Genomic DNA, 23,598 nt, shown 5'->3' with positions numbered 1-23,598 from the left:
CCCCCTGCAGAGCCCAGCAGTACTGATGGTCCCCCAGGCAGATCTGTCCCCCAAACAGCCTCTGCTCTCACACTTCTCACCCTCCCGTCTGTCTCTAGGTCTGTCCCAGCCGGACGCCCCAGCCATGGGCAGAGCCCTGCCACCACAGCATGACGTTGGGGAAAAGGAGCTCTGGGCTCGGGCCCCCCCTTGGAGAGCAGGGGGTCCTGCCACGCTGAGGGTCCTGATCCTCGCCCTGCTCTGGAGGGGTAAGTAAGCAGCACCTGCAGCCCCAGTGCAGGGGGAAGGGCAAAACCTGCACTGAGTGGGGCCAGGTCTGTCACAGAACTTGGAGGGGAGACTGGCCAGAGGGGGAGGGGAGCCCAGTGGCCCAGTGTGGTGCTAGGGGGTGCTGAGTGACAGGGGGCTCAATGTAGGGAGGAATGGAAACTAAATGGAGTGTGATTTGGTTGAGGACCCAGGGCTGTGCTCACAGGGGGCTGCAGGTCGGGAGTGATGGGCCGGGGCAGAGCTGTGGGGGGAGCTCAGGGTTGGTCTCTTCTCTCTATGGGTCCCACTTCAATCCCTGTCTGTCCCCTGCAGAGTCCCTGTCCCAGTGGCCCGGATTTACCCTGGCGGTGCCGCAGTCGGTGTCGGTGCAGGAAGGTCTCTGTGTTCTCATCCCCTGCACCTTCACGTACCCAGCCTCGTACGACACCTACAATTCCCGGACCCGGCTCTACAGATACTGGTACAAGGATCCGGCCGATGTGGACCAGAATCCGCCCGTGGCCAGCAGTGACCCTAACTGGAGGGTATCGCAGGAGACCCAGGGCCGGTTCCGGCTGGCGGAGAATCCGGCGCCCGGTGACTGCTCCCTGCAAATCAGCGACGCCCGACGGACGGATGAGGGGAGATATTTCTTTAGAGTCGAGAAAGGAAGATTGAAATACAATTACCGCTATGGTACCGATGGCACTGACTTTACGCTCACGATCTCCGTGCCAGGTAAGAGCAGCCGCAGTCACCGCTTATCAGCCCCCCTGAGTCAGCCAGTCCCCGCCCTCGGGCCGGATCGAGGCCACGCTCCTAGAGGGGAAAGGCCCCATGTCCCTGAGTGATTCTCTCCCCTCTCCCCATGTCTCAGGGCTGACGGAGGAGCCAGAGATCCAGATCTCGCCAGTGCAGAGGGTGCCAGGAACACTGCTGGCCCAGGAGCCGGTGAATGTGACCTGCACAGCCCCTGGGCGCTGCTCCGGGTCCCCTCCCCAAGTCACCTGGACGGGGCCGTTCAATGACACAGCTCGGAATGTCTCAGCCCAGCTGGCGAATGGCACCTGGGCCCACAGCTCGGAGCTCAGCTTCACACCCGGCCTGGAAGACCATGGCAAAGAGCTCGTCTGCAGCATCACCTACAGCTCAGCACAGGGACCTTCCACCCACAGAACCGTCCAGCTCCACATCGGCTGTGAGTGTCCCCCCGGCAACTCCTCTATGTCGGCCCAAGCTCCCTATGCTGGGATCCCACCCCTGGGCTTCCGAGCCCTGCCCTCTAGCCCTGTGCTGGGATCCCCACCTCCCACCATGCACCCTCAGCCAATTCTACTTCAGGCCCCTTCCCTCCAAACCGTGCAGCCCCTTCTCCCTTGGGATCCTCATCCCTTCCTGCCCACCTTGGCTATGGCTCCCCTCTCTACCCACAACCTGACCTGCCCCCAGAATCCTCCTGTGCTGTGATCCACACCCCCCATTCCAATCCCCCCTTGTTGCGATTTCTCCTCACACCAGCCAGCCCAGTTCCCCCTGAGATCCCCCCAGGCTGTCACTCCACGTCTCCTCCCCCCTCCCCTTTCTGGGATCGGTGGATGCTCTATATGGGGCAGAGTGTTAATGGGACCCAGTCACTGTCCGGCACTAAACACGCTCCAGGCTCGGTGTCCAGAGACCTCGGCCCGCCCTGCCCCAGGGCAAATCCCCGTTAAATGTCCTGTGACCCTCACGCTGCAGATCCAGGCCAGAGGGGAAATCAGCGGCCGCCTTTGCGAGGTGAAGGATCAAATCAGGCATCAGTGTAAGGACGGCCCTTGTTCCCTTCAGCCGGAGGGAGAGTTAGAAGGAACCCGCCCCCAGTCGCCCGCCCATGTCTGAGCCCAGGCCCCAGCCCGACCCTGAACGTCTACACAGACCTCGGAGGAAATGTCCGCACTGCAATGAAAGACCCACAGCTCGAGCCCCGCGAGCCCGACCCAACGGACCCAGTCTCTGAGGCTCAGCGCCGCGGGGCTTTGAGGGCAGCGTGGACGGACCCTGCCAGGCCTGGCCAGCCAGTATCAGCGTCCGGCTGTTCCACGTGTTGATTTCAGACACCTCTCTGAGCGCAGCGACGCTGCAAAATATCCAGGCCTGGCCAGCTAAGCCAGAGGGTGAAAGGAGAAGGCTGGGGAGAGAGGAACCGAGGGGGAAGGCAAAGGACCCATGATGGGGGTGTCTGATGTCCCTGGTGGTGGCTGGGTCTGAGGTGGGGGTGGGAGCGGGGTTATTTAGACCCCTGGCTCTGTCCCGCCCTGGGGAGGAGACGTTTGGGGAGCAGGACGCTAAACGCCCGGGTGCCTGGCAGTCAGTAGTACCAAGATGGTGATGCTCGCTCCAGTACCCAGGCCTGAGCAGCCCGGGCCCTCGTTAGTGCCTCTGCCAATTAGGCCGAATTTAGACCCACTGGTTTTGGTCCCTTGGGTTTCCATTTCCCACGGTTCTGGTTTCCTGGAGCAGCCCTAACCCGGCCCCTGGGTTCCGTTGGGCGCCTCTTGGGTGGGGCTCAGTCGGGTCTGTCGCTTCCCTTCCCCGCCCATGGATCTTCTGTCACTTCAGGGACTTTCCCGTCCCCCAGCTGAGCTCACAGCGAGGGTCCATGTCTAGGCTCAGTGATCACTAGCGACCCCCCGGTGCTGTCCAGCCCCCCTGATCCCCTCTGTCTGGTTTGTGTTACAGACTCGCCCAGACCCCCCAACATCACCGGGACCCTGACCAGGAATGGACGCCCTGGTGAGAGGCCGCGCTGCGAGCCCCGGGAATCAGCGAGCACCTCCTAGTCATGCTCTGCCAGGCCAGGCTGCTCCGTGCCTCGGGGGGAGAGCCCGAGGCAGCCACAGGACTGTAGGGAGGTGGTGCGGGGAGCAGGCCCAGTTCTCTCTGTCTCCAGCCTGCGGGCAGCACTAGGGGGCGCTGGGCAGCAGGGAGGAGATGGGTTAGGGACCGATCTGTGCAACGGAGACCTGCTGCCATGGAAAGGCACCAAGATTGTGCGCCCACCCCAGAGCTGGCTATGTCTCCACACCAGGTGAGGGGTCCCTGTATGTAACCCTTCTGCCCCTCTGAGTTGGCAGCAACAAGGCCCAGGTTCAGTATCTAGGGGTTCCGTTTCAATAACGCAATGCAAAACCATCTCGATCCCCCACCCAGTGACCAGGGACAATTACATACCACCCCGTGGGCGCCTCTAAGAAGTAATACTTCCCCTCTCGCAAGCACGGAGTCTGAGTGTAGCAAAAGTCTTTTAATAAAGGAGAGAAACAATGCGGCATTATGTTGGGGAAACACCACAAACAGGATTCATAGCACAAACCATGAGCAAAAGACCCACCTCAATGTAAGTTTGGCAGTGTCCTTTTCCCCTCAGGGTCTTAAGGCCAATTACCCCAAAGTCCAACAACCCCAAAGTCTCTGTCCCTGGTCAGTGTCACCCCAGAGTTCAAAAGTTTATCTGCAGAGTTTTACCCTCCCCCCCAGCCTGGGCGGAAATGGGGGGGGGGCACACGGGATGTTAAAGGGCACCTTACGTTGTGCGACGCCAACTGCCCCATCTCTCCGTGGAGTTCTGCTGCAGCCTTTACCAGGAATGGCTCTGCTCTACCAGCTCTACCCGTGCCGTGCCGCTCTGCTCCTCCAGCCATCCCCGCAAACTGCTTCACTCTGCTCCCCATTCCGTGGGCCGCTCCAACCGTCCCACAAACTGCTCAGCTCTGCCAGCCACTCCACTCCACCAGCCGTCCCATGAACTGCTCCAGCTGCCCCCACAAATAGCTTAGCTCCGCTCTGCACCGCTCCGCTCACTGTTCCATGGACCGCTCCAACCATCCCACAAACTGCTCCGCTCTGCCAGCTTCTTAGCAATATATCTTCAGGCTCCCCCAGTGGTTAACACAGCACTCAGTGATCTCAGCTCAGCAATTTTAGCTCTTTGCGCTTTCAGCTTGTAGGAGGAGAACCCCAGTGCTGGTACACCATTGGCCCAAAGTGAATTCAGTTCAGCAACTGCTAGCTAGACTCCTAACAGAAGCAAACTTAGCTCTGCTATTCAACAGTGGAGACAGAGAAATAAATTGGTGTTCCAAGCCCTCAAAAGGGTCCCAGAACACCAGCTACACATATCTATTCCCCAGCCTCTCTCAATTGATTGGGTTTTGTAACCCATACCCCTTGTCTAGCGAGTGCTACTTAGTTACTGGTGAGTCCCTCTGTCATACAACAGTTCCACTGGCCTTGATTCACAGAATCAGGGTTACAACACTTTATTCCTCCTGCCCCAATAACAGAGAAACTGGGGATCCCACACCAGCCAAAGTAACCACTTTCAGTTGCTGTTGTCCCAGGCTAGGCGGGTGGGTGTGCCTATGCAAACAAGATCAGCCCCTGGAGGTCTTTTCCACCCTCACCATAATTCACCACCAGATGTCAGGGTGGAGCTTATCCTGACTCTGCTTACATCTATAACCAGCTCCCGCACTCCACCCCAGAGGTGGCTGCATCGTGGTGCCTTGGTGGAGGATCTCTGGAGGGGGCCTAACCTGCCTGCTTATGTCTTTCAGTGCTGGATGTGTCAGGAGCTGAGGGCGACGTCGTGTCTCTGGAGACCCAGGAGGGCGACTCCCTGAGCCTGGGCTGTGAGGCTGTGAGCAGACCCGAGGCCACCCTGAGCTGGGCCAAGGGGAATGAGTCCCTCAGCCCTGGCCAGGGAGGGGCCGGGCGCCTGGAGCTGCGGAAACTCAGCAGAGGGGATGCTGGGGAGTATCAGTGCTGTGCGAAGAATTCCTATGGGTCGGCCAGCCAGGCCCTGCGTGTGCACGTGCAGTGTAAGGCACTAGGGGGCGCTGTGCTGCACAAAGGGGCCTTAGTGGAGGGTACTAGGCTGCAGGGGGAGGTGGTCAGTAGGGGGTGCTGTGCTGCAGGGGGTGGGCTGGGGTTCAGTAGGGGACGCTGGAGACAGGCAGGGGACCCATGGGGGGTGCTGGGCTGCGGGCAGGGCTGCGGGGAGGGGCGGGGGGTTATTGGAGGGTGCTGGGGTGCGGATCAGGGGTTCTGTGTGGGGCTCTCTCCAATCTAATACGTTGCTGTGGGTATTTCAGCTCCAGTGAGGACTCTGCAAATCACCATCTCCAGAGCTAACAGGAGCGACCCCCAGCTATTCCAAGGTATCGCTAGGGGGTGGGGAGTGGGGCATGGGGCCTTTCCCCTCTAGGGGGGCCAGCCCTGATCCGGCCTCCAGGCAGGGACTGGTTGGCTCAGGCTGCGAGTGGCTCTGTGTTATTTCTATTCCCAGATCCCGGCACCCCGGTGGGGAACGGGTCACAGATCACGGCCCAGGAGGGCGACTCTCTGCGGTTCCTCTGCTCCGTCGCCAGCAGCCCCCCCGCTGTGCTGGGCTGGGTGAGGGGGGGCCGAGCCGTCGAGGGCGCCTGCCCCATGGGGGAGAATCAGCTGCGGCTGGAGCTGCCCAACGTGACGGCCGAGGACGGGGGGCTGTACGGGTGCTGGGCCCAGAGAAAGGAGAGCTCTGCCCAGGGAACGTTCCAGCTGCTCGTCGAGTGTGAGTGGGGTTAACCCCTGGGACACTGACACTAGAGAGTAGCAGTGTTAATCCATGGGACTCCTTGCCACTGAATACTAGCAGGTGTCACAGGGTACCTGGCCCCTTTAAACAGAGACAGTGTAACCCCCTCCTGTGCCATAGTTAATTAGCTGCTTCGAGGGCAGCCCCAAGGCGGGCAGCTGAGGCTTGAACGGACTCCTGGGCCGTCTACAAGGGCCGTGAGCACCCAGACTGAGGGTGGAAAAGCAGGTGAGTTGGTGTGAAGTGCAGCTGGCTGAGGATGGGGCCAGATCAGCGCCCAGGGGACGACCGAAGAGATGTCCCAGGGCAGAAGAACCCACAGGAGTCCCTGACATTGGATATTAGCAGGTTAATCTATGGGACTCCCTGCCCCTGGGTATTAGTAGGATTAACCCACGGAACTCCTGCCACTGGATGTGAGTGGGGTTAACCTGTGGGACTCCCTGCCACTGGGTTTCTCTCTCTGACTATTGTCACTGTGTCTCCTGCTCTCCCCAGACAGCCCCCGGCCGGGGACTGGGCTGAACTCATCTTGCCAGCGCCAGGGGCACAGCGTCAGCTGCAGTTGCTCCCTGCGCTCCCACCCCCCACCCCGGGTCCAGTGGCAGGTGGACGGGGAGCCCGTGGCTGAGAACGGCTCGCGGGGGGCCCTGCAGGTCAGCTCCTGGGCCCAGGGGGACGAGGCCGTCAGCACCCTGAGCTGGACGGGGAACGGGGACAGTGGCTCCCAGATCTTCTGCCTCGGCTCCAACCCCCATGGGACCTACGCTGCCCTGCACTTTGACTTCAGCCCCCCACGGAGAGGTGAGACACTCAGACTCCTGGGTTCTGTCCCCAGCTCAGGGAGGGAGCCAGGACTCCTGGGTTCTCTCTCCAGCCCTGGAAGAAGAGTGGGGTCTGGGAGCTGGAAGCAGGGGAGTTGGGAACCAGGACTCCTAGATACTATCCACAGACCTGGGAGCAGAGTGGGGTCTAGTGATAAGAGCAGGGGGCTGGGAGCCAGGACTCCTGGGTTCTCTCCCAGGCCAGCCGTGCCCTGTGCTGTGTGTTTTCGCAGGTGCGGAGGAGCCTGGCAAGCTGCTGGGCGTGGGGGTGGCCTGTGGGCTGGGGATCGCCATCGGCTTCTTCCTTCTCGGGCTCTGTGTGATCAAGTGAGTCTTATGCCTCCTGCCCTGACCTGCACCTGCCCCCCCGAGATCCTACTGAGATCCCTGCCCTCTCCCCTGGGTATCCCAGCCCTCCCCCCCCCAGTGAGATCCCCCCCAACCCCTCTCCCTGGCCTATCCCAGTCCCCTGCGATCTAGCCTCTCATACTGGTGTGCCACCTTCCTCCCTCCCATGGGGCTAGTCTACACCCGCCCCCGTCTCATGAGTCCATCCTGATCCGTCTCCCCACAGGCTGCGGGGCCGGGAGCCAGCGCCCCCCAGCACTGAGGCCGGGGAGATGGCTAACGGGAGCCAGGCCGAGCACACGGCCGACGACGCCAGTCTGATCTACAGTAACGTCCCCACCATGCCCATGGTATGTACCTGGGGGGAAGCGGGGGACCAAGGCCACATGCCCTTCCCACCCTGTCTCTGTCCCCCTCCATTTCTCCTCCTCCCTCCCCCCGCTTTCCCACCCCCTTAATGAATGTATGAATATAAGCCAGGTTTTCACCGGGGCACCCAACCCCCGCATGTATGCCCGGTGCAAGAAATGCACCCCTGCCACCAGCCTGGGCTCCCCGAACTGCATGGGATCAGCTCCTGCATGCAGAAAATGCACCTCATCCCTCGGGTCTTGCTCAGAGGGGACGACATGCAGCAAATGCATTCACGTGCATTCACAATGTGCACGGGACTAGATTGGGGCTGGAATGCTGCTAAACCGCAGGCTCTCCTGGATGCACCAACCGGACAAGAAATGCATTTCTGCTGCTGCCTGCTATGGTATCAGGTGCTTGTCATCAGACAGTGCATGTCGGGTGCTCTGTGTCTGTTGCACCCTTCAGAAAATGCAATGAATGCATCAGCAGGGGCTGTGCAACCACAACATGCTAGGGATCAAATCATGCATGCACAGTGCATAAAATGCACACAACCCCATGTGTCTTGCTAATGCATGGCCAGTACAGGTAATGCAGAGAATGCATTAACTTAACTGGTGCTGCCCCAAGACGCATGAGATCAGTTCACGCATCCTCGGAGCATGAAATCCAGTCAATACATTTCCTAAACCTGTTCTGTGATGAGATGCATGAGATGAAATCCTGCATGCGTGGTGCATGAAATGCGCACAACCCCATGAATCTTGCTAATGCATGGCCTGTGCAGGTGAGGCAGTGAATGCATTAACCGAGCTGGTGCTGGCGTGGGATCGGCTCACGTGTGCAGCGAGTGTGAAACACACCCAATCCCCCGTCTCTTCCTAGATGCAGGAAATGCATTTGCATGGAGGGTGGGGGAAACGAGACCTGGGGCAGCCCATGCAATCAGCTCAGCAGGGTGGATGCAAGTCTCTGCCTGGTGTCTCTGCCTTGCTTCTCGCTCAGGATCACAAGACTCCAGCCGCCCATCAGACCGAAGGTGCCCAGGACGGGGCTGCCACAGCCCAGACCCCACTAGGCCCCGGGGAGCCGGAGGAGCTGCACTACGCCACCATCGACTTCTCCAAGCTGCAGCGCAAAGGGGTGGAGCCTCTGGAGGCCCCAGCCACGGAATATTCTGAGGTCCGGCGGAAATAGCCCCCTCGCGCCATGGGCCCAGGCTTGGCATCTCTGGCCTGTCCAGTGCGAGGGGGGTCACAGTCAAGGGGAAAGGGGGCAAGGGGTCAACCCAGAGCTGGAAACCTGGGTGCAAATCCCTGCTTGGCCCCAGACTCAGGGCGGAGTTAACTAGGCCTTGGAGATGCTGGAGCGCTGCATCATGGGCAGGTATCCCAGAGTCCTCTGCAGCCGGGTCCCAAAGCCTGCCCCCTCCCAAACCCCACTGTCCCTAGGGGGAAGAGCCTCTCACCCCTCAGCCATAGATCATCTCTCTTCTACCCTGCCTGAGCCCTCACCCACTCGCTTCACAGATGGACAGGATTTCACGCTCAGTGGCAGCTGCTGGCAGGAGCTAGGGTGACCAGACAGTAAATGTGAAAAATCGGGACAGGGGATGGGGGGTAATAGGAGCCTATACACAGCGGTGAGCTGAAGCCGGTAAGCACCAGTTCGCGGGAACCAGTTGACACGCCGGACAACTGGTTCTAAAAGGGCTTTTAAATTTAACAACTGGTAAAGCTCCGGCAGCTCCCCACCCACCTCCGGCCCCAGCTCACCTCCGCTCCACCTCCTCCCCTGAATGCTCTGCCCCGCTTCTCCTCCCCCCCCCCTGCTTCCCGCGAATCAGCTCTTCATGCGGGAAGCCTGGGAGGGCTGAGAAGCAAGCGTGGCCCGGCTCCAGGCGCCGCGCGGCCCAGCTCCAGCTGAGCGGTGCGGCTCGTGCACCACCAGCCACCTCCAGCCAGCTCGGTAAGGGAGCAGGGAGGGGGTGTTGGATAGAGGGCAGGGGAGTTCAGGGAGGTGGGGGGGTGGATAGGGGTCGGGGCAGTCTGAGGGCAGGGAACGGGGGGTTGAATAGGGGCAGGGGTCCTGGGGGAGCAGTCAGGAAGGAGCAGGGATTGGATGGGGCGGTGGGAAGCAGTCAGGGGCAGGGGTCCCGGGGGGCAGTCAGAAAGGAGAGGGGGTTGGATAGGGCAGCGGCGGGCAGTCAGGGGCAGGAGTTCCGGGGGCAGTAAGGGGACAGGGAGAAGGGGTGGTTGGATGGGGCAGGGGTCCCTGGGGACCATCAGGAATGAGAGGAGAGGTTGGATGGGGCAGCTGGCGGCAGTCAGGGGACAGGGAAGGGGGGTGGATGGGGCAGGAGTCCCAGGGGGGCGTCAAGGAACATGGGGGGTTATATGGGGCAGGAGTCCCGGGAGTTGGGGGCGGGCCACGACACCATCGTGGGGTGAGGAGGGAACCGGTTGTTAAGTTTTTGGCAGTTCATCACTGCCTATACAGCAACTCCTCACTTAATGTCCTCCCGCTTAACGTTTCCAAGTTGCGTCGCTGCTCCATTAGGGAACATGCTCCTTTAAAGTTGTGCAATGCTCCTTTCTAACGTGGTTTGGCTGACTTTACAAGGGACTTTACAAGGGAGCATTGCACAAGTTCCTCTTCTCCGCCTCCTCTCCCTCCCAGCACTTCCCCTTCAAAGCCAACTGGAGAGAAGCGGCGCTTTGAAGGGGAAAGCGCCGCTTCTCTCCGGCCGCTGGCTGCGCGGCTGCCCCTGCTCCTCCTGAGTCCTCCGGCCCGTGCTCACACCCTGATCCCCCCTCCCGCACCCTCACTCCCTCCCAGACCCCGCACCCCACCCTGAGCTTCCTCCTGCACCCCCACCCTGAGCGCCCTCCTGCACCCTAACTCCCTCCCAGACCCTCATCCCACCCTGAGCCCCAGGAGGAGAATGAAGAAAAAAGAATGTAAAATGGGGGGGGAGATAAGAGAGAATGCTCCCCCCATGGGGGGGCCCAAAAATGAAGCTGAGCACAGGGCCCCACTAACTCTAAATCCGCCACTGGTGGGAGGGGGAGGAGCGGGGAAGCGCCGCGTCTCCGTTCCTCCCCCTCCCTCCCCGAAAGTCTTACGTGCTGCCAAACAGCTGTTTGGTGGCAGGGAAGTGCTGGGAGGAAGGGGGAGGAGCGGGGACGTGGCATGCTCTGGGGAGGAGGTGGAGTGGGGACAGGAAGAGACAGGCCTGGAGTGGAGTGGGGACGGGAAGAGGCAGGGCTGGAGCATCTCCCGGCAAAGTCAGCACCTGTTCTTCTGGGGGAAAGCTGCTGCTGCACAAGGTGCTTCCTAGCGTCCTTGCTTGCCTCATTGCCTGCAGCGGGCTGTGCCTGTGTGGGGTAAGCCAGGGGCACCTCCCCACCACAGTACAGTATATAATGCCTTTTGTCTGCCCCCAAAACATTTCCTTGGAAACTAACCCCCACCCATTTACATTAAATTGTATGTGAAAATTGGATTCGCTTAACATCGTTTCACTTAAAGTTGCATTTTTCAGGAACAGAACTACAACGTTAAGTGAGGAGTTACTGTACAAGAAAAAGTCCCCAAAATCAGGACATCTCATCACTCTAGTAGGACTAAAGAGATGGGTTTGTGGCTAAGGGGCTGGTCGGGTATTCAGGCTTTCTGGGTTCTAATCCTTGCTCCACTAAGAACACTGTAGGTGAGCTTGGCCAAGTTGCTGCATCTGTTCAGTCTCAGTTAGGATACTCCTGGTCCCCTGGGTTGTTTATCTTATAAACTCTTAGGGGCAGGGAGTGTCTCTCGCTGTGTCTGGGCAGCGCCTGGCACAACGGGGCCCTGGTCTCTGCCTAGGTCAAGCAGTGCCCCGTGATTATAACTTCGTAATAACAATGTTCTATTGAAGGTAACTTGTTCACTCCAAATCTAAAAACATCCGACTGTAAAATTCCCTGTTTACAAGCTGTTACTTGAAATAGATTTTCATGTGTCATTTTTTGTCACTGCTACTTTTTAAACAAAGGGCCACTAACAACTCTGACTTATTTGTGTCCAGTAAAGAATCAGTTTTCACGTCTGCCTTTCCCCTGGAAGGCCCTGATTGCAGCTGGTTTCTGGGCAGGGCCGGACATAACACGGCCCCGATCCCAGCTGGGGCAGGGCCTGTCTCTCGCTGTGTCTGAGCAGCACCTGGCACAATAGGGCCCTTGTCATAAACATACAGCTAAGGGGAGCATAAAATCCCTCCTTTACCTCTAAAGGGTTAAGAAGCTCAAATAACCTGGTTGGCACCTGACCAGAAGGACCAATGGGGAAGGAAGATACTTTCAAATGTGGGGGGGGAGGGGGAGGTTTTGTTTGTGCACTTTGTGTGTGCTCCCTCGGGACGGAGAGGGGCCAGGGCAAGAAAAAAACCTCTCCTAAAACCCTACCTGAAATAAGCATCTAAGGTTACAAAAATTGTAAGTATAGCAAGGAAATACGTTAGATTATCTTTTGTTGTAGCTTGTGAATTTTCCTCATGCTAAGAGGAAGGTTTATTCCTGTTTTTTGTAACTTTGCAGTTTTGCCTGCAGGGGAATCCTCTGTGTTTTCAATCTTATTACCCTGTAAAATTCCCTTCCATCCTGATTTTACAGAGGTGCTTCTTTTACTTTTTTCTTTATAATAAAGTTCTGCTTTTAAGAACCTGATTGATTTTTAGTGTCCAAAAACCCAACGGTCTGGTCTGTGCTCACCTTGTTTACCTATTTGGTTGGTATATTATTCTCAAGCCTCCCCAGGAAAGGGGGTGAAGGGGATTGGGGGGATATTTTGGGGGAACAGGAACTCCAAGTGGTCCTTTTCCTGAATCTTTGTCTAACTCCCTTGGTGGTGGCAGTGATACTGTCCAGGGACAAGGAAGGATTTGTGCCTTGGGGAAGTTTTTAACCCAAGCTGGTAGAAATAAGCTTAGGGGGTATTTCATGCGGGTCCCCACATCTGTACCCCAGAGTTCAGAGTGGGGAGGGAACCCTGACAGCCCTGATCCCAGCTGGGGCAAGGCCTGTCTCTTATGTGTCTGGGCCGCCCCCAGCTGTCACGGACTCCCAGGACACATTCTCACTGGGCTCTGTACAGCCCCTGGGAGTGACCCTCCTTTGGCATGACACACACACACCCCTCCCCGGGACGGTTGCACTCTGTCTCCGGGGTTAGGCCCTCTAGCCCCACTGCCTCCTTCGATCGCACCTCAGAGCTGGCCTGTCTCTGCCGTGGTCCCCTCGCCCTGGACCCCCAGGGCCTCCACGCCCAGAGGGAGCAATGCCCCCGATCTCTACCCTGCAATGACTCTCCGCCAGCATAACACAGGAGGTTTATTGAACGTCTGAACCCAGCCCAGGCAGTTCTCAGGACCCTTGGGCCTAGCAACCCTCAGCACGGGAGATCTGGGTCTCTTCTGCATCCAGGTGGGCTCTGACTGCTCTCCCCCCAGCCCAGAAGCCCCCTCCTTCCAGCTGAGCATCCGATATCACTGGTCCCAACAGCTCCTCCCCTGTCCTTTGTGTCCTTTGTCCTCCATCCCAGGTAAACAGGTCACTGGGTCCTCTCTGCTAAGCCCACTGTCCTCTGCTGCCTGGAACTGGCTGCCTTCCAAGATGGGGGGAGCTCCTGGTCACCAGTTACTAGGGTTCCCCATCTCCAGGCCATTGTCCGGGGTCCCGGCTGTTAGGCAAGGTCACACCGGTCCTCTGCAACAACGAACCCTCTTCCACCACCTCATTTCACACACAGCACACAGGGAAACTGAGGCACACACACAGCATTCATGTAAACCACTGTGAAAATCCCCAACTTCTTCACACCAGCACACGGGGCCCCAGTCTTATTTGGCACAGGGCCTGTCTCTGTCTGTATCTGTGCAGTGCCCGGCACGACGGGGCCCTGAGCTCAGCCAGGGTTTCAAAAGCACTATTGCAGTACAAATAACACACACACACAGGGCCTTTGATTTTCACATTGTTGCTAAAGGCAACAGTGATGATGTAATATCCATTGCCATCCATAAGGAGTTTCACTTGGCTCCGCACGATATTTTGATTCAAAATCTAGAAGGATACGAAATTACTGTGACCCAGATTCAAAACTGGCTAACTGCTAGATCTCCAGAGGTAATTGACACCGGGGAATCAGCAGCAAACGCGTGTTTCCAGAGGGATCCCACAGGGAACTGTTCTTGGCCCAACGCTCGTTAACACCTTTTTTCTATGACCTGTAAGACAACATAAAATCAGCCCTGATCCAGTTTGCAGATGACACACAGATGGGGGAGTGTTAAATAATGACAAGGTCAGGTTACTGCTACAGAGCACTCCGGGTCGCTTGGTAAACTGGGCACAAGCAAACAGTGTGTGTTTTAATAGGGCTAAATGTCAACATGTTCACCTAGGAACACAAGGTATCAGCCGGACTCACAGGATGGGGGACGCTCTCCTGGGCAGCAGGGACTCTGACAACAATTCGGGGGTGATGCTGGATAAGTAGCTGAACATGAGCTCCCGGTGCGATGCTGCGGCCAAAACAGCTGCGGCCGGCCTGGGTGTATCAACAGTGGGCTCTGGAGTCAGAGCTGGGAGGTGATTTTCCCTCTGGATCTGGCCCTGGTGTGACCGCTGCTGGGATCCTGTGTCCAGTTCTGGTGCCCGCAGTTCCAGAAGGACGTTGACCCATCAGGGAGGGCTCAGAGGGGAGGCAGGAGACTGATGAAACAGTTAGAAAACCTGCCTCAGAGTGAGAGACTCCAGGAGCTCCAGCTGTTTAGCTTAACAAAGAGCAGGTTCAGGGGTGACTTGATCCCGGTCTATAAGAACCCACAGGGGGAACAAATATATAATAACGGGCTCTTCAGTCGAGCAGAGGAAGGTCTAGCACCATCCAGCGGCTGGAAGTTGAAGCTCGACAGATTCGGACTGGAAAGGAGGTAGACATTTTTAACCACTGGGCCAACTTACCAAGGGCCATGGTGGATTCTCCGTCACTAGCAATTGCTAAACCAAGATGAGCTGGTTTTCTAAGGGCACGTCTACACTGGCAAAGTGCCAGCAGTTACAGCGCCGCTCAGAGAGCACTGAAGGGAAACCGCTGTTGTGTGTTCACACTGACAGCTGCCTGCGCAATAGTGTTCACACTTGCAGCACTTGCGGCGCTATTCGGAGCGGTGCACTCTGGGCAGTTATCCCATAGAGCTCCTCTTTCTCTTCTGCCGCTAAGACTTGTGGAAAGGCAGATGGGGTCACACGGCATCCTGGATCCTGTCCCAATGCCCCATGATGCATTGCTTCACAACCCAGCAATCCCTGTGCTTCTGTCCGCATTTGGCGCCATCTTTCAACGGTTTGTGTCCTGCACGCCCAGCCCTGCCTCTTCGGGCTGCAGGAATGGATCCTGAATGGTTGATCAGTTTGCTGCTCGCTCTGACCAACACGTCATGGGTGGCAGTGGAGTTATTCCTTAAACTACAAAGGCAAAAGGAGTGTGACATTGATCTGACCACGCATAGTAGCTACGACATGAGATTGTTTGTGGCATTCATGGAGGTGCTGACCACAGTGGAACGCCGCTCTTGGGCTCGGGAAACAAGCACTGAGAGGTGGGATCACTTAGTCATGCACGTCTGGGATGATGAGCAGTGGCTGCAGAACTTTCACATGAGGAAAGCCACATTCATGGGACTGTGTGATGAGCTCACCCAGCCCTGCAGCACAAGGACATGAGAATGAGAGCTGCCCTGCCATTGGAGAAGCACGTGACAATCACACTGTGGAAGCTGGCTACTCCAGACTGCTACCAATCGGTTGCTAACCAGTTCAGAGTGGGAAAGTCGACCATTTGACTCCTGTTGAGGGAAGTGTGCAGGGCCATTAATCGCATCCTGCTCCGAAAGATCGTGACTCTGGGCAACGTGTGTGACATTGTAGATGGCTTTGCACAAATGGGCTTCCCTAACTGCGGAGGGGCGATCAATGGCAGGCACATTCCAATTCTGGCACCAGACCACCTAGCCACTGAGTACATTAATCACAAGGGGTATTTCTCTATGGTTCTCCAGGCGCTTGTGGATCACCGTGGGCGTTTCACAGACATTAACGCAGGTTGGCCCGGGAAGGTGTATGACACACACATCTTTCGGAACACTGGCCTGCTTAAGAAGCTGCAAGAAGGGACTTTCGTCCCGGACCAGAAGATCACTGGAGGGGAAGTGGAAATGCCCATTGTGATCCTGGGAGACCCCGCCTACCCCTTAATGCCGTGGCTTATGAAGCCGTACACGGGGCAACTTGACAGCCGCAAGAAGCAGTTCAACCAGGCATCCAATCAACCCTTAAAAAGGGGGCAGGGCTACTCAGGCAGAGCAGGGCTTTAAAAAACCCGCTCCTAAGCGACCAGAGGAGCTAGCAAACAGGAGCGGCTAACCGGGGAGTCTGGCGAGGGAGTTTACAGGGGGAGTGTGAGCAGGGCCTAGACACACCTAACATTCTTTGCACTTAAAGGTCAAGACACCGCTTGATAAAAACAAAGCACCAACAAGGGAACAAGCTTCAGGAGTAAAAAGACAATGCAGGCAGAAATCCAGCAACAGAGTGGGAACTACCCAGTTTATTGCACCCAATGCAGCATGTCTGATTACCCACCCTAGGGGCATTCAGTACAAGGAGCTCCTGGCCCTCAGAGACCGTGTACTGACTTTAGAGACCAGAGTGGCTGAGCTGAGGGACACAGAGAGATACATAGATGAGACACAGTAGAACGGTCCCACCCCCGGTCTGACAGCCTCTGTGCTGTTGAGGAGGATAAAAGCCTCAGGGGAGGAGAACATCCAACTGGAGCAGAGGGAAACAATCCCATAGTTGGGACCCTCCTCCCAGATGATGTGGTATCCTTAGGATGACCAGACAGAAAATGTGAAAAATCAGGATGGGGGTGAGGGGTAATAGGACCCTATATAAGAAAAAGACCCAAAAATCAGGACTGTCCCTATCAAAATCAGGACATCTGGTCACCCTAGGTATCCTCTCACACTGAGAATACTTCTCTGCGGGAGGGAACTCCAGTTATTAGGAAGAGACCGGTATTAGTAATGGGTGATTCAAATATTAGAAACATAGATAGCTGGGTTTGCGATGATCGGGAGAACCATGCGGTGACCTGCCTGCCTGTGGTGAATGTTTCGGATCTCTTGAGACATCTAGATAGGCTTATGTGTAGTGCTAGGGAGAAGCTGGTGGTCGTGGTACATGTAGGTACCAGTGACATAGGGAAGAACAGGAGAGAGGTCCTGAAGGCCAAATTTAGGCTGCTAGGTAAGAGATTGAAGTCCAGGACCTCCATGGGAGCATTCTCTGAAATGCTCCCAGTTCCACATGCAGGGCCAGTTGGACAGGCAGAACTGCAGGGTCTCAGTGCGTGGATGAGGTGATGGTGTAGAGAGGAGGGGTTTAGATTTATCAGGAACTGGGGAAGCTTTTGGGAGTCGGGGAGCCGATACAGGAAGGATGGGCTCCACCTAAACCAAAATGGAACCAGATTGCTGGTGCTTAAAATTAAAAAGGTCGTAGAACAGTTTTAAACTAAGGGCTGGGGGAAAGCCAACAGGTGCAGAGGAGCATGTGGTTTGGACAGAGACATCCCTTAGGGGAGGATCTATAAATGGAGAGTCCCTATGTCCTAATAAGGAGGAGAGGATGGAAAATGATGAAATACAGGAAGGATCTGATGAGAAACAGTCAAATGAAAAAAAAGTCCCATTCAATTACATCATGCAATAGGGGACAGCCAAAAAATGACAAGTTTATCAAACGCTTATATACCAGTACTAGAAGTCTAAATAATAAGGTGGGTGAAGTAGAGTGCCTCGTACTAAATGAGGATATTGATATAATAGGTGTGATGTTGCACTCTATAAGATTTTATGAAAATATGCTAATGAGTTTGAATATAATGTAACTGGAATATGCTTCATGCAAAACGTCTCTTGTAAGGTATCATTACAAAGCTTATAATCTACTGAGTGTGATCATCCTATTTGTATAAATGTATCACTCTTGTATCTGCAACTAGAAATATGAAATATAACTGTGAGGGCCTATTGTAATTATGCAAAGTGTGGGCCGTTAATGGTGGTTTGGAATCTTGATGGCTCCCATTAACCAGGAGCATTGTCTGCAGATGGCTGTGTTTACCTGTTAGTCTACCTGTATATGTGTGTGTTGGCAAGTGGGCAATGAAGTCTTGCAGTGACATGTGATCATGTCACCTGAACTGGAATCCATCTTTAACCTGGTGCTTTTCCAGTGGGGGAGGGAGGGGCAGAGAGGGACAAAGGATTCCTGCCTTATGCAAAAGATATATAAGTGGGTAGAACAGAGAAAAGAGGGCGGCCATCATGAGAAATCCCCTAGTTACCACCTGAGCTGGAACAAGGGCTGTACCAGGGGATAGGATTATGCCAGACTAGGAAGGCCTCCAATCTGTGATAGAAGCTTATTGGAACATTTCTGAGGATGAGATAGTATCTGTATTCAGTTTTATTACTGTATTAGGTTTAGATTTGCATGTTTTATTTTATTTTGCTTGGTAATTCACTTTGTTCTGTCTGTTACTACTTGGAACCACTTAAATCCTACTTTCTGTATTTAATAAAATCACTTTTTACTTATTAATTAACCCAGAGTATGTATTAATATGGGGGGGGCAAACAGCTGTGTATACCTCTCTATCAGTGTTATAGAGGGCGAACAATTTAAAACAGGGTAAAACGGATTTATTTAGGGTTTTGACCCCATTGGGAGTTGGGCATCTGAGTGTTATAGACAGGAACACTTCTGTGAGCTGCTTTCAGTGAAGTCTGCAGCTGTTAGGGGACATGGTTCAGACCCTGAGTCTGAGTTGGAGCAGATGGGTGTGTCTGGCTGAAGAAGACAGGGTGCTGGAGTCCCAGGCTGGCAGGGAAAGCAGGGGCAGAAGTAGTCTTGGAACATCAGTTGGCAGTTCCCAAGGGGGTTTCTGAGATCCAACCGGTCACACCTACTTCCTATCTACCCACTTACCCACCTAACTACCTACCCACCCATCTATGTATCCATCTACCCACCTACCAACTGGCCCAGCTACCTACTCACCTACCATCCCATCCTCCCACCCATCTATCTATCTATCTATCTATCCAGATTGCCAGCCACATACATACCCCAGAATCTCTCTCTCAGGACACTCTGCTGCTCTCATGGAAGCAGAAGGAAGGACAGCCCGGGAGCCAGGGAATCCACCCTGCCCAAGTCCAGCGTGTAGATCAGGCTGTTCCTCAGCCACCGAAGAGCCGACAAGAAATTGGAATCTCACAGGACTCAGGAAATGGAGAATGAGACCTCAGCTGGGGGAACTGTCACCCCGGGTGAGGCCAACAGGCCCATCTAGCCTGATACCCTGCCCCCTCCCTAACCCTCTGGATAAATCCCATCATGGGCCAATCTAGCCTGGTATCCCGCCCCCTCCCTGCCCTTCTGAATCAGACCCATGGGCCTGGGAAACACGAGGAAGCTGTCTGTACTATTTATATGACCAGTAGATGATCTGTTTGTTGCCCTGATGGTTATGACTTTGTTTTCTCTGTGATGACCGCCAGGCACCCAAGACCCTCTAGAGAACAGAGCAGACCAGCTGATGCTAGTTACTGATCCCTGCCCCAAGAGAGGGCTGACTTGCATGCTCTGCCTCTGTTAATGCATTTGCTTTTTTTGCACCAGCATTGCATTGCTGACTCATATTGAGGTTAAGTATCAGAGGGGTAGCCGTGTTAGTCTGGATCTGTAAAAAATGACAGAGTCCTGTGGCACTTTATAGACTAACAGATGTATTGGAGCATAAGCTTTCATCAGTGAATACCCACTTAGTCAGATGCATGCGCTTCATACTGAGGTTGTGATCCACCCAGATCCTTCCCAGCAGTGCTGCTGCCAAACCAGTTCTTTCCTATCCTGTATTTGTGCATTTGGTTTTTCTTCCCTCAGGGGAGCACCTTCCATTTGTCCTTCATGAATTTCATTGTGTCGTCTACAGCCCAGTTCTGCAATTTATCGAGATCCCTCTGAATTTTAGCTCCATCTTCCAAAGTGTTGGCAACTCCCCGCATCTTTGTGTCTTCTGCAGATTTGATCAGTCTGCTCCCTAGTCCTACATCCAGGTCATTGATAATAATGTTAAACAACATGGGACCACTTGAGACCTCCCTCCAATCCCACATTGTCCATTAAGAGTTAGTCATTGTTTGTGGTTGTTTACCCAGTTATGTATCCACTTAATGGTAGTTCCACCGAACCCACATTTCTCCATAAGAAGGGCCATACTGGGTCAGACCAAAGGTCCATCTAGATCAGGGGTCTCAAACACATGGCCCGCGGGTTTCTTTCATGCGGCCTGCCAAGCTCCCCACGCCCCCCCGCCTACCCCGTGGTGCCGCGAGCCCCGCACCGCTCCCCGAAGCAGCTGGAACTATGTCCCTCAAGCCCCGGGCGGGTGGGGGGGGGGAGTAGAGGGCTCCATGCTCTCGCTTCCAGGCACTGCCCCCCACAGCTCCAATTGGCCGGGAACGGGGAACTGCGGCCAATGGGAGCTTTGGGGGAGGTACCTGGAGGAGCAAGAGCAGCACATGGCACCGTTCCCCCCTGGGGACTCCAGCTGCTTCCTGAAGTGGAGCACAGTTGAGCAGGGCCAGGGCAGGCAGGCAGGGAGCCTGCCCTGGCCACGGTGCACGGTGCTGCCACCCCGGAGCCGCTCTAGGTAAGCGGTGCCGGGCTGGAGCCTGCACCCCAACCCCCTGTCCGGAGCCCCCTGCCACATCCCACACCCTCCCGCACCCCAACTCCCTGCCGAGCTCCCTGCCACAACCTGCACCCCAACCCCCTGCTGCACCCCTCACCCCTCCTGCACCCCATACCCCAATTCCCTGCCCTGAGCCCCCTGCCATACCCTGAACACCTCCTGCACCTCAACTCCCTGCCCTGAGCCCCCATCACACCCCTATTGCACCCCCTGGGGGCAGGGAGGGGGCAGAGTTGGGGTGAGGACTTCGGGGAAGGGGTTAGAATGGGGGCAGGGAAGGGGCAGGAAGAGGCGGGGCAGGGGCGGGGCCTCAGGGAAGGGGTGCAGTGGGGGCGGGGCTGGGGGCAGCAAGGGATGGGTGTCAGTGATGCGGCCCTCGGGCCAATGCACTAGTCCTCATGTGGCCCTCCTGGTCATTTGAGTTTGAGACCCCTGGACTAAATCATCCCACCCAGGGCTTTGTCAAGCCTGGCCTTAAAAGCCTCTAAGGAAGGAGATTCTACCACCTCCCTAGGTAACCCATTCCAGTGCTTCACCACCCTCCTAGTGACATAGCGTTTCCTAATATCCAACCTAGACCTGGGGATAGCTACCCACAGTGCACTGCTCTCACTGTTGATGCTAAAGCCCCAAGTGCGGATGCGCTCTGTCAGCACATGACGTGTAGTGTGAACATGCACCACCGATGTTATTATAATGCTTTTTGGTTGTCGATAATATTTTTGTCAGCAAATCTCTAGTGTACACAAGGCCTGCGTTTGCAAGGTGCAAGCAATGGAGAATCTTAACTTGCTCAGATAGCCCCATCTGATTTATAGGGAGTTTGTGACATTCCCAAGAGCCAGTTTGGAGCCTGCATTTTCATCTGCCTCTGATGGAAACCAAAAGCAACAGGCTGAAAGAAAGCCAGGAAGCGGGGTCAGCAAACAAAACCCTGGCAGCCTTCTCTTGCAAGGAAACACAGGCGAGGGAACACCATGTGGGGCTGCTTACCGTTCTTCAAACAGCACCTCCAAAGCTTGTCTCCCTCCCCAGCAGAAGTTGGTCCAATGAAAGAGAATACCTCACCCACCTTGGCTCGCTCATAAGCTCTAGCATCATTTTCTTTTGTCACATTTTCCCAGGTGAAAAAACAAAATCAAAAGCAGGGAAACCCCCTTTCTCACAATATTCTACCTCTGCCTGCCACCCCCGTGGGTTGAATCGCTCAGACAATTCAACAAAAGGGGTTTCCAGAAAAGCCTACCCCTAAAATCAAGGGGTTGGAATGGGGGCAGGGAAGGGGTGGGAAGAGGCAGGGCCTCATGGAAGGGGTGGAGTGGGAGTGGGGCCGGGAGCAGCAAGGGGTGGGTGTCAGTGATGCAGCCCTCGGGCCAATGCACTAGTCCTCATGCAGCCCTCTTGGTCATTTGAGTTTGAGACCCCTGATCTAGATCAGTATCCTGTCTTCCGACAGTGGCCAATGTCAGGTGTCCCAGAGGGAATGAACAGAACAGGGAATCATCAAGTGATCCACCCCCTGTCGCTCATTCCCAGCTTCTGACAAACAGAAGCTAAGGACACCATCCCTGTCCATCATGGCTAATAGCCATTCATGGACCTATCCTCCACAAATGTATCCAGTTCTTTTTGAACCCTGTTATAGTTTTGGCCTTCACAACATCCTCTGGCAAAGGTTGACTGTGCGTTGTGTGAAGAAATAGTTGCCTTTGTTTGTTTTAAACCTTCTGCCTATTCATTTCATTGGGTAACACCTAGTTCTTGTGTTATGTAAATAACACTTCCTTATTTACTTTCTCCACACCAGTCAGGATTGTATAGACCTCAATCATATCCCCCCTTAGTCGTCTCTTTTCCAAGCTGAAAAGTCCCAGTCTTATTAATCTCTCCCCATATGGAGACGTTCCACACCCTTAATCATTTTTGTTGCCCTTTTCTGAACCTTTTCCAATTCCAATTTGCGATAGGGCCACCAGACTTACACGCAGTATCCAAGACGTGGGTGCACCACGGATTTATATAGGGGAAATATGACATTTTCTGCCTTATTATCTATCCCTTTCTTAATGATTCCCAACATTCCGTTCGCTTTTTTGACGGCCCCAGCACATCAAGTGGATGTTTTCAGAGAACTATCCACAGTGACTCCCAGATCTCTTTCCGAAGTGGTCACAGCTAATTTAGACCCCATCATTTTATATGCTTGTTGATTCCTTCCAAAAATTCTAGTAGATTGGTGAGGGATGATTTCCCTTTACAAAAAGCATGTTGACTCTTCCCCAACAAATCATGTTCATCTATGCATCTGATAATTCCCTTCTTTACTATAGTTTCAACCATTTGCTGGGCACTGAAGTTAGTCTTAGTGGACTCTAACTGCAGGGATCATCTCTGGAGCCTTTTTTAAAAAATTGGTGTCACATTCGCTATCCTCCAGTCATCTGGTACAGAAGCTGATTTAAATGATAGGTTACATACCACAATTAATAGTTCTGCAATTTCACATTTGAGTTCCTTCAGAAGTCTTCTCCAGCTTACTTATGAGAATGTCATGTGGGACTGTGTCAAAAGCCTTGCTGAAGTCCAGGTATGTTATGTCCACCTCTTTCCCCCTGCCCCCAACCAGTTACCTCATCAAAGAAAGAAATCAAGCTGGTTTGGCAGAATTTTCTCTTGGTGAATCCATGCTGGTGATCACCCTTTCGTCCTCACAAATTGAAGGTGTTATACATTGCTCTAGTAGCTTTCCAGGTGTCAAGGTCAGGCTGACTGGTCTATAGTTCCCCGGCTCCTCTTTTTTCCCTTTTAAAGATGTCCCCTCTGTTAGCCCTTCCCCCGTCTTCTGGGACCTCTCCTGGCATCCAGGAGTTTGCAAATATTATTGCCAGTAGCTCCAACTAATTCCTTCAGCCCCCTGGATTGAACAGCGTCCCACCCCACTGATTTGAATTTATTCAAATTGGTCGGAAAATCTCTGACGTGTTCTTCACTTATCCCGATCTGCAGCCTTCCCCCTTTGTTGTCTGTGGTAACTTCACTGGTCGCTCGCTCACATGTTGTTTTTGTGGGAAGACTGAAGCAAACAGACACTGAGCAGTGCTGCCTTCCCACCATCTTCTGACACCAGCTTGGGATTTTCTGGCCGATCTCATGATTTTTAGAGAAAATCTCAGGTTTTTTCACCAATTTAAGGATTTTTTTAGCCCACGATCTCTCAGGACAGCCTGGTGATTTCGGGGGGTCACTGAACTGCCAGCAGCTCCAGATCAGCCCCCTGCAGAACCCAGCAATACTGACAGTCCCCCAGGCAGATCTGTCCCCGCAAACAGCCTCTGC

At 54.8% G+C, this 23,598-nt stretch overlaps 2 protein-coding genes across 2 annotated transcripts in view; both read left to right on the top strand.

Annotated features, from left to right (window-relative positions):
• LOC128827370 (sialic acid-binding Ig-like lectin 11) overlaps positions 1-8,592 on the top strand; it is a 30,402-nt gene extending 21,810 nt beyond the window's left edge. The window contains exons 2-11 of the mRNA XM_054011224.1: positions 99-248; positions 583-987; positions 2,968-3,021; positions 4,845-5,108; positions 5,382-5,447; positions 5,576-5,842; positions 6,365-6,670; positions 6,924-7,017; positions 7,265-7,388; positions 8,401-8,592. Of these exons, the coding sequence (XP_053867199.1) occupies positions 99-248; positions 583-987; positions 2,968-3,021; positions 4,845-5,108; positions 5,382-5,447; positions 5,576-5,842; positions 6,365-6,670; positions 6,924-7,017; positions 7,265-7,388; positions 8,401-8,592 (1,922 nt within the window). The remainder of the gene's footprint in view (positions 1-98; positions 249-582; positions 988-2,967; positions 3,022-4,844; positions 5,109-5,381; positions 5,448-5,575; positions 5,843-6,364; positions 6,671-6,923; positions 7,018-7,264; positions 7,389-8,400) is intronic.
• LOC128826808 (sialic acid-binding Ig-like lectin 16) overlaps positions 1-23,598 on the top strand; it is a 37,888-nt gene that overhangs the window by 7,711 nt on the left and 6,579 nt on the right. The window lies entirely within an intron of this gene.

Source organism: Malaclemys terrapin, chromosome 21 (assembly GCF_027887155.1).
Source record: "Malaclemys terrapin pileata isolate rMalTer1 chromosome 21, rMalTer1.hap1, whole genome shotgun sequence".
NCBI classification, from domain to species: Eukaryota; Metazoa; Chordata; order Testudines; family Emydidae; genus Malaclemys; species Malaclemys terrapin.
The sequence above is the reverse complement of the archived record's forward strand: the minus strand, read 5'-3'. Positions and strand labels throughout refer to the sequence as shown.